The sequence below is a fragment of the Camelus ferus genome, chromosome 14, assembly GCF_009834535.1.
Source record: "Camelus ferus isolate YT-003-E chromosome 14, BCGSAC_Cfer_1.0, whole genome shotgun sequence".
Lineage (NCBI taxonomy): Eukaryota > Metazoa > Chordata > Mammalia > Artiodactyla > Camelidae > Camelus > Camelus ferus.
In genome coordinates this window covers 20,314,117-20,324,673 of record NC_045709.1, presented here as the reverse complement: position 1 = coordinate 20,324,673, position 10,557 = coordinate 20,314,117, and the positions used below count along the sequence as shown (strand labels likewise).

General features: G+C 54.0%; 1 protein-coding gene across 1 annotated transcript; it reads left to right on the top strand.

Annotated features, from left to right (window-relative positions):
- Positions 1-4,317: 4,317 nt before the first annotated feature.
- PDX1 (pancreatic and duodenal homeobox 1) lies at positions 4,318-9,910 on the top strand. The gene is made up of 2 exons (XM_032496402.1): positions 4,318-4,812; positions 8,364-9,910. Exons 1-2 carry the CDS (start codon positions 4,410-4,412, stop codon positions 8,807-8,809), a joined length of 849 nt encoding a protein of 282 aa, XP_032352293.1. The 5' UTR covers positions 4,318-4,409; the 3' UTR covers positions 8,810-9,910.
- The last annotated feature ends 647 nt before the right edge of the window (positions 9,911-10,557 follow it).

The following is a 10,557-nucleotide window of genomic DNA, read 5'->3' as shown; positions in this document are numbered from 1 at the left end:
GTATCCACCGCGTGGGATCTCAGTGAGGACTGACATCTGTAAAGTACTTGAAACAGTGCCTGGCTCCACGTGTCTGCCGTTATTATCACTCCACGCCTCGGGTATACCTTATGGAGGAGTATTACTGTTTTCATTTTACAGTAAGGACAGAGGTCTTGTGGAGCTATATGACTTGCCAGGGGACACAGCTTGTGCAGGGCAGATTTGGAAGACAGGTATAAGCAGCTCCTAAGACCTCTGTCATACACCAAGGCCAAGACATCTTTCTACTACTGAGTTTTTGTCACTCAAAGAGATTGCAAACAGGCACGCAGTAAGGGCTATATATGTGTTGGATCAATAAATATTATTGAAAATATTCCTTCTTCTAACCAATAAATCATGTGAAATGCAGGTTGGTTCACGAAGGCGGCAGGAGTAACCCTAAAGTGAGGGGCAAGGCTTTTTTGGGCTCCAGCAGGAATCTGGAGGTAAGGAAAGGTTCCCAGGAGAACAAAGGATTAGTCACAGGAAACGGTGATGGGTTGGGGGAGGGCGAAGAAAGGGAATCTCAATGGAAGCAAGAAGCTGGTTACCCAGGGCTCAGATGAGAAGGGAAACGATGAGGCCCGGGGTTTCTAGCCACTGCGTATCTGGATGACAGAGCAGAGCCACAGGGATGAGCCCAGGGCTGCAAGGGTGACTGCAGGGGTGCTGGAGGAGGGACACGCTTAGATCCTTTGGAGTCTCAACTTCCGTTCACACTTTTCCTTTCAGCTGCAAAGTAAACTGAGGGCCTCAGAAAGATTAAACAAAAACAGGAGGAAAGGGCTGCTGTCTTGGAGGGTGGGGGTCCACTCCCGGGGAGAAAGCACTAAACCCAGTCCTGGGGTGCAGTCTCCTATATTGCCCCTTCCACATTTCTCTTATGGCAGAGAGAGCCAGTGAGGTAGCGAACAAGAAAATTGTCCAATTAAATTAGATTCTCAGGCTGTATTTATCTATATGACTGGGAGGAGTGCTTAACTATCTGGAAAATAATTTTGACTCTCCACCTATTTCTGCTTGATTTTTTTTTCCGCCTAGGAGTCAATGGCAAGCCTTTGATTCAAAGTCTGAGGTCCTTTTTCCTGAACGAGTTAGATCTTTCTTGGCCCCTGTCAGACCTGGATACCAGACTCTAAGGAAATCCCAGAGTAGGAAGGAAGGATTCCCTGGGGGAATAAAAACCGCCTGCATGTAAGTAAGGAAAGGTAACCTACCAAAATTCAAAGCACATTATGGAAAAAATATTCTCATTATTTACACCACATCATTCGCTTTACTGCTCCAACCCAAAGTATAATTTAATTTTGAGAGCAAATTAATTGTAAAAAATATATACTCTAATAAACTAAGCTCCACACAAATTCATCACAAACACATCCATGGAGTTAAGTGATGTTCATGTACTGTTTTCCTTTAATGGGATACAATGGCTTAAAAATTCTTACTGCTAAGCCAAATTCAGCCCTTGGCATGCTTGGGAAACCACCAAGGCAGACTCAGCCATTTACCAAAAACAAGGTAATTCTGTTTTCCAGGTACAAACTGCATCTCGGGAAGGGAAGGGGGAAGAGGGCAGGCCAGGGCCTCCAATATCAGCGAGGGCCATCAGGACGTCCCGCTAATAAACGACTTTTTCACTGTCCACACTATAATTGGTTTACAGCCTTTTTTGTTTATTTATCCATAAGAGCTGCTGTTAAATGGCTCGGCAAGGCGCTCGCCTAATGGCTCGGTATCGCTCCCGGGCCTGTGGGAGGCGAGAGGCGCGCAGGCGTCAGCGGGGATTCAGAGCGGAAACGCATTTCACCTGTAATGGACTTGGCGCTTTTATGATACCCTGAGCTACAGCCACAGAAGAAACACAACCCACGATCTTGCCCAGTGGCAGGTTCTTCTGGGTGCGTCTTTTATATGTATATACAATATAATTAGCTAATGCAAAAATCCTGTTACCTTTGTCCCACCTAATAGTAGTAACAAATGGCTGTTTGACTTTAGCTTCCTGGGTCGCTCCTTTAGGTAGCCAGCAGCAGAATAAGCTAGTGTGAGGGTGGGAGGGCCTCGGGGAAACACCTTCAGTGCCCCTCGCCCCCGCGTGCCACCCCCATTTTTTTTGTTGTTGTTCAGCTGGGGGTCCCCGGATTTTTCCAGCGAGAGCCCAGGCGGATTCGCTTTCTGCTGAGCGCCTCTTTTCTTTCTGCAGGGCCGAGCAAAAATATTAAATGGGAGCAAATGAAGCATCGAAATGGAGACCAATTTACAGAAACACGCAATTAGACCAGAAGTGCAAAGTAAACACTCTGGGTCGGGGGGGAGGGGGCGGGCGAGGTCGGGAGTGGGTGGGAGGAGGAGGGGGCCGCAGCCGCGTCCCGAGTAGAGGGGCAGCCGAGGGGGCGAAGGGAGAAGAAGAAAGAGGAGGAGGGGAAAGGTGGCCGATCTTTGTCCTGAGCGGAGCTGCCGCCCGCTCATAACCGCGTCGCCAAGTCAACCCGTGGCGACTCAGCAGATTATCTCAGAGGGTCAACACGCCGCGGCCGGGCAACCCCCTCCGGCCCTGCCCTTCTGATCGATGTGGTCACTCGCGGCCGGGTGATAACGCCGGGTCCTCCGCGGACGCCGCGAACAATGGACTCATTGACGCCGGCGCGGAGAGATTAGGTGCGCTGGTCCCACAGTCTTTCGCTCCCTTGCCCCATGGGACTGCAGGTGGCCCTTTTCCCTGAAGAAATCGCCGAAACTCCCCCACCAACCAGCCTCTCTCAGCCTGCCCTTGGGGGAGACCCGTTGCTTAGACGAGCCGCAGAGCAACACGCGTTCTCACCCTCGTGCGGACCATCCGGCCCACCCGGACCACCCGATGCCCAGCGCTCATCGGAGCACTGATGTTAACACGCCACCAGCATCTCAAAGAAGGAATCTGCAGAGAAGTCCAGACTCCCAACGGGCTTCTGCTTTCTAATGAAAATGAGGCGTATTTCAAAGTAGCACACTCAATCCATACGCATACGGATCTTTCCATCAGGAGAAAATACATTAAAAAGCTGCCTCCTAAAAGGCTGCTAGTAGTCTGTAGTTTAGGAAAGTCAGTGCAGTGATTCTTCTCTTGTTGGCTCCTTGTGGTTCACGCTCCCTCTAAGGCTTTCTGCAAAGGTGTGCAGTTTTTCTAAAACCTTCGTGGCGGTTCTTGGATTGTGGTCATTTGGACAGGATGCCCAGGGCAAACTGGTCGGCGGCGAAGGTCATGCCAGGGGTTAGGTGCCACCGCGACCCGGAGGTACTCTGTCTGCACCATTGGGTCCGAAAAAATCTATTTAGTGAGGACCCCAGAGTGCCCAGAAGTTACCGAACCAGTGGAAGCCAAACACTGACTTGTCATCAGAACACTGCGCTTTAACTTCTTTTTTGAACACTCTCCTCCTCTCCCTGTCCTGCCTTGTTTCAGTTGGACGCAAGAGTAGACTTCTGCAGCTGACGTCTCTGCAGAAGTCTCAGGGTCCGCAGGGAGCGGTCTAGGCTCTGAAACCCAACCCCCGCCCCCCCCCTCAGCCACAGAGGGGACGCCACTTCTTTTCCCCGTTGCCACATTATGAAACCGCATTCTGAGTTGGCCAAATGAGCCCCAATTTTCCCAAAATCAGAATCAATGACTTTCAATTTGAAGAAGAAATTTAAAAGTCATTGTGAATGCTTCTGAAGTTATAGTTTGCACTCCAGAAATCCCCGGAGCACAGCCATAGACAAAAACATACTAGGAATGCTGGATCTTCATGTGTTAGATCACTGACATCACTCGTGGTTGTGTACAAATCTCATAAATAAAATAGAACCAGCTGCTTCCGACCCGTAGACCTGGGGTCTGCAAACTTCTTTGACCGTATTCCCTAACAGTTTAAAAAAAATAAAGCTTAAGTGTACAACCTCAACATATGCATATTTATAATTTATATTAATGAACTATGTACGTCATCAAACATACAAGGAAAATAGATCAAAGTACGATGAAAATGTTTCTATAAATGAATAAAGTTCTATTATTTTCATGTGTGCCTTACTCTGGAGCGTACTGCCAACTACACATACAGGTGTGTGCGGTAAACTCAGCTCAGAGAGAAAACTGATACATTCAGGTGCTCGTGGGTACCTGGGCCTGGCTTCTTAAGCAGTCAGCCAGGCCAATAATGGCCTCAGACTGAGCCACGTGGGGCACAGGGGAGCCTATGGCGCTGAGGCCGCCCGCCCGTCCCCGCCGGCAGCGGGTTCCCACTGCGAGCGGTGCCGAGCTGTCAAAGCAGAAGGGGTGGCGCCGGGAGCGGGAGCGCCGCACAGCTCCAAGACCCCGGCTCCAGCAACCTACTCCGGGTCGCCAAGCCCGGGAGGCAATCATGAATGGCGAGGAGCAGTACTACGCGGCCACGCAGCTGTACAAGGACCCTTGCGCATTCCAGCGGGGCCCGGCGCCGGAGTTCAGCGCCAGCCCCCCTGCGTGTCTGTATATGGGCCGCCAACCCCCGCCGCCGCTGCCTCCGTTCCCCGGCGCCCTGGGCGCACTGGAGCAGGGCAGCCCCCCAGACATCTCCCCGTACGAGGTGCCCCCGCTAGCAGACGACCCCGTGGTGGCTCACGTCCACCACCACCTACCGGCTCAGCTCTCGCTCCCCCATCCGCCCTCCGGGCCCTTCCCGGATGGAGCCGAATCAGGCGCCCTGGAGGAGCCGAGCCGCGTCCAGCTGCCTTTCCCGTGGATGAAGTCTACAAAGGCTCACGCGTGGAAAGGCCAGTGGGCAGGTAAGCCTGGCTCCCCGCCCCCTTTGTCCTCACCTGCTCTCGACCCGACTGCCCCTACCTCCAAGCACTCCCCAGGACTCTCTCCCAGTTCGCGTCCCCTGCCCCTAGGGATAACCCAGAGTCGGACTAAACCACTAAACCGTGCAGGGAGCTAACAAGGCTATCCTAAACAGAAGAGCTTCTCCGGTCCGATTTAGAGCATCTTCTCCAGTAGAAAGCTCCTCCTGGGAGCTTAAACCCCGTCCTTCCCTATACTCTGAAGTCCAGGAACCCACGCGCTCCCTGCCAGCCTAGGCCTGGCAGAGCTCAAGGCTCCAATCCTCCTCCAGCGAGGGGTCCACCCGCCCAGGGCTCCCGGGAGTGCACACTGAAGGAGTTGAGCAGGGCTTCGGGATGCTCCCGACCCGGCCTGAGCCCACCTTCAGAGCCCTGGGATCCTTCTCGCCTTGAGCCCGCTCCCTGGAGGCTTCATTAAAGAAAGCCAGGCCATCTCAAGGGCACCGAGTAGGTGCACCCAAGCTTGCCAAGTTGTCCAGCTGCCCCGTCTGGGTTAGGGGTGAGGTGGGGGGGCTCACCGCAAGGCCGAGGATGACCACTCACCCTCGGAGCCAGGCAGCTGAGAGAGGCGAAAGCGATGCTAGTTCATTTTTGAGCAAACAGAAGCGTTTGAAGGGCTCTCCTCGCGCTGCTCCCAGCGAGTCGGTTTGCGGAAGGAGATGCTCTCCTTACACAGAGAAGGCGCCCGGGGCTCAGGGAGGCCTCAAGGCGCCGGCGTGTAACGGACGGTCTCCCCGGACGGGGAGCTGGAGGGGGCTCCCAGGTCCCTCCCCTGCCCCAGCGGGTGACGAGTTCCGGCGCGGCCGCTGTCACCAATACACAGTGTTATCGCTTCCGTGCTGAAGCCGCTTCCAGTCGCACCTGCCCTGCAAATAGTTGACTTTTCTTTTCCTTCCAACTAACTGTCGGGACTCAGAGGAAGAGGCTGGAGCTGTCAGCCCCCCGCTCCTCATCCCCGCCACCCCAAGAGTCCTCGGCCCTGGTCTGCCAGGTCTGGCTGGCTTGCCTGACACTGACCCTGACACGGCAGGACTTTGGAGGGGGTATCTGGGCTCACCCAGGATCCCCGGGGCCCGGCTTTCCTCACTCTCGACGGCTGTGTGGGGACCGGGCAGGTCCTGAGGCAGGACAGGGCCCAACTCGGCTGCGTTCTCCTCCACTTCCGGCGAAACCCCGGGAGAAAGGGGGCCAGGTGCTGTGAGGCCCTCTTACTCTGCCTGCGCGCTGCCGCCAAAGGAAATGCGGGATTCTTGGGAGGCGGGAGGACAGCGCCCTTCGATTCGGGCAGCGGGACTCTCAGTCTGTAGTTTCCTACGGGAGCTGCTTCCCTCCAGGTCTCCCTTCCAGCTGTGCACTGCAGGCCAGGGTTCCCGAATTCCTGGCTCTCCTCACAGCTTCCTCAGGAAAAAGGCATGCAGGTTCTGAAAGAGCCTTTCCGAGGCGGGACAACTTCCCCACCCCCGCGGGTGTTAACCCCTGCTCCGATGGAGCTTGGGCTCGGGCAGACCGAAGGAGCCAGAAAGAAAAACCCGAAGGAAAATCAGCAACCTTGGAGCAGATGGGAGGGACCCTGGAAGGGTCTTGGGGCTGGAGAGCTGGGACCAGAGAGGCGGTTGTAACCCCTCTGACCCACTGCATGCTCAGCTCGTGGTGGTGGGGGGGCACCCTGGCAGCTGTCTGCAGCCTGCTGCGGTGCTTGCGGTCCTCCCTGGGGACTTTGGAAGGAGCCGAACTTCAAGGTCTGAACCGCCTGCCGCTCCTAGTGAGGTTTCATGCCCCTGGGGAGAATGAGATGACCAAGGGGCTTCCATTCATAACAGGGATATGAATACTAGTAATAGGGACTTTCAAAATTGTCAGCCTAAAAAAATGAACTGCACCAGCCTCATTGGCCGGCTGGTGCCTAAACGCCTCCCTCTGCGCCTCGGAGAAAGGTGCAGCCCCAGGGCCCTTGACATCCTCCCAACACCATCAACAACAGCCTCCATCCTCAACCTGTGTTCCCTGCCAACCTGGCACAGGGCCCCTGGGCTACTGGACCGAGGGCAGCCTCTCAGAGAACCTCAGTGAGGCCCGCGAAAAAGGGCCAGAGCCTCACAAGATTGTGGGTTGAATTTACAAAGTTTGGGGGACCTTTTAAATGTTCTTTTAAGGCTCCCTCGCTTCTCTCCCAAGCCAAGGAAGGCTTGGAAGTGTTAAGACTCTGAGAAGCCCCCAGAGAGCAGGACTCCGCGGACTGGGGCCTGAGCTTCTGCCTTGGCTTCTGGCTGGCTCCTTTCCGCCTGGGTAGAAACCGGAGCGGGTTGTATCCAGTAACTAACCCTCCCCCCGAAACACACACACTCGCTTTTCAACTCTAGCCAACAGTCACGGGAGAAATGTCGCATACATTTGCTCTACAACAAGCCGACTCAGGCCTCTTCCCCATCTTTGGTGGCCCCTTACCGCCCCAGCGTCCACAGCCCTGGTGCCGTCGGTATTCCGCTCAGGAAAAGATCGGGACCTGGAGGCGCGCAGCCGTAAACACCGGGCCTGCGGCGCTGGTCTACCAAGCCAGGCCTGGCTGCTGCTTCCGCACGAACCGGGCTTGGGGCTCCTCTACCACCCCGCCAGTACCGCGGCCACCGGCGGGGCTCTCAGCTCCCCAGTGGGAGATCCAGGCTTCCCCCAGCCTCCCCTTCCACCTCTGCCAGCATTTACGTCCCAGACGCAGAGGCTGGGGCTGACAGCGATCTTCTCCAGAGCTCAGAACAGTTTCCCTTCTCGCCCAGGGCAGGGGCTCAGCAGAGGGTAGAATGACAATTACAGAGGATTTACCAGCTCTTGAGTTGGGTCTGATTACAATATAACAATACATAGAGATAATATATAGGTCAGATATAACAATATGTCATAACCTCGGGAGTTTTATTAGCTCAAGGTTTTTCAAACTGAGGGTTGCACCCATTAGTCGGTCATGAAATCAATTTACTGGGTTGAGACCATTTTTTTAAAACGAAATAGTAACGTAGGAAAAACTAGATAGCATCATATGTGGTAAAGTTTAGTTTAATGTCCTAAATTTTTTGTATCAGTTACATATTGGTGTGTGAACTGGGAGATGATCTGAAATCTATTTTACCCAGGGTCATCTCAGAAAAGTTTCTTTTCTTAGTCCCGTATGAAAGGCATTTTTGCCTTTGTAGAATCCAATCAGTTTAGATATTATGTGCATTTTAATCAGTATCAACCCAAAATATTAAGTGAACTCATTCTAGAACCACTCGTTGACAGAGCCCGCACAGCTTCGGTCTTCAGGAAAAAGCAGTCTCACTAGGAAAGGGCTGCGTGCCCCAGACCGGGCTCTTGGACTGGGGGCTGAGACTCAGTGGCTGGAGAGGATCGGAGGGGTCCAGCGCTCCTAGGACTGGGGCTGAAGTGTTGGGCTGCGTGGGTCGGGGCAGACCGGAGGAGCCAGGGGTCGGGACCACATTCACGTGCTGTGTCGTCCGCAGGCGGTGCCTACGCGGCCGAGCCCGAGGAGAACAAGCGGACGCGCACCGCCTACACTCGCGCGCAGCTGCTCGAGCTGGAGAAGGAGTTCCTATTTAACAAATACATCTCCAGGCCGCGCCGGGTGGAGCTGGCCGTCATGCTGAACTTGACCGAGAGACACATCAAGATCTGGTTCCAAAACCGCCGCATGAAGTGGAAAAAGGAGGAGGACAAGAAGCGCAGCTGCGGGACCGTGTCCGCAGGTGGCAGGGACGCGGAGCCCGAGCAGGACTGCGCGGTGACCTCTGGCGAGGAGCTGCTGGCGCTGCCACCACCGCCGCCCCCCGGGGGTGCCGTGCCGCCCGCTGTCCCGGCCGCCGCCCGAGAGGGCCGCCTGCCGCCTGGCCTGAGTGCTTCGCCTCAGCCTTCCAGTGTCGCGCCCCTGCGGCCACAGGAACCCCGGTGAGAGATGGGGCTCCTCCCACCAGGTGGCTTCGACCCCTCGCAAAGGAGGGAGGAGCGGAGCTAGGACCCCGGGTATGGACCACCGGTCCTGGTCCTTCGATGGGGCAGGAGCTGAGGGACCCACCGCAGACTGGAGGGGAGAACCCGCGCCGCGAGGCGCCTGTGTCTACTGGGGCGCGTAGCTGCTCTAACTTCTGGAAGGAGAAGAGACATTTTCTGTAATATCTGGGGCCTCTTCTGGTGACGTTGTTGGATTGACAACGTCTGCTGCCTGTTGCACAGGTCCCAGCACTCCAGAACCGTGGACTTCTTTAGAGAAAGCAACTCTTCAAAAGACAGCAGAAACTATACAAACTGCAACACTCCCCAACACGGCAGGCAAGCTGGATAGAGCGCCTTAACCTTCCTGGAAACAGCCATTTTCACTCCAGCCTCCACTTTAACGTTTAGAAATAATTGAAAGGAAATGTCAGAGGTTTCAAAGACCTAGTAAAATCAACGCCTGTGGACTAGAATAATCCTTCCTCTTTTTAAAATCCGTTTAGCGTAGTCACATACTTCACCCCCATCCTTCAACCTCCACCTCCTTCCTCTGGAGAAGAGAACATCTCGCAAGGGTGGCTGGGCAGCGGCAGGGCTAGGGTGTAGGGGCAGTGCCTGAGTCCCTGTACACCCCAACGTTTCAATACTTCCGAGAGGGCTAAGGGAGATGGACCTGGAGCAAAGGTTTTGGGTAGGAAAGGCAGCCCCTGAGCAATCACTAAACTGAAGATATGTGGAGCTTTCTATTCAGGATGTGGATTTAGTGCCTGGTCCCGGGGCAGAGAAGAGTATGTGGGAGGCAAGTAGGGTGACCTGACCCACCCTGGACATTAGTCTCAGGGCCAGTATGACTTCCACATCCTTAGAAATGATAAAAAGGTTGGTGTGTAGGGAGTATGGGTGGAAATGGTTACTTTTACTTAAAGTTTTAAAATTACCTAACAGTTCTTTACAAATAGGTCGGTGGTTTCCAGGTCAGTTGCTTGTTTCAGAGTCCGGGACTTGATTCAGGTGATGTGTATGAGAAATGTTTAATAAATATAGGCAACATGGAAAGAGATAAAATTTGATTCCTCTCGCTTGTAGCAAACTCTTCTTATGGTGCAATGATTCCAATTCATTTTCTAAAAATTAAAGCAGTATTCTTGGGGGGTACCAACCAGGGAAAACCTGGTAATTAAGACACCATCCTTGGGTTTTGGGTTGGGGCACCATATGAGCAATTTTGGGGAGAATTTTGGGCTTTGTTTTGTTTTATTTTAAAGTCACTTCTGAAGATGAATTTCTTGGGCAATACAGGCCAGAGGCATCAGGGGTTTGGAGTGTCACTGGCTGTCACAGAACAGGTACAGAGCCAAAAGCTGCCGGCATGCACAAACCGGGGCAGGCAGTGACTCGAAGACCAGAGCCCTGCCACGTCTCTTCTTTCCTCCCAAATTGGCGGTCCTGGGTGAGACGTTTTCCTGTGGTTCTTCCAAAGGAGATGTTGCTTTGGGTGTCTCCACTCCTGGAGCCTGAGGGTCAAGAGTGTCTTGTGTTAGGGGCCAACAGGCTCTGACTTAGTGGGTTTCCAACCCCCGGGCCACCCTGCTGCTCCATGCAGCTCTTGGACCGGGGTCATAGCCCCTCTGGGTAGCACCTCCTAAACGCTCTAACCAGTTTCCGGACATCTGCTGAATCCCAAGAGTCGCTTATATTAATTTTTTT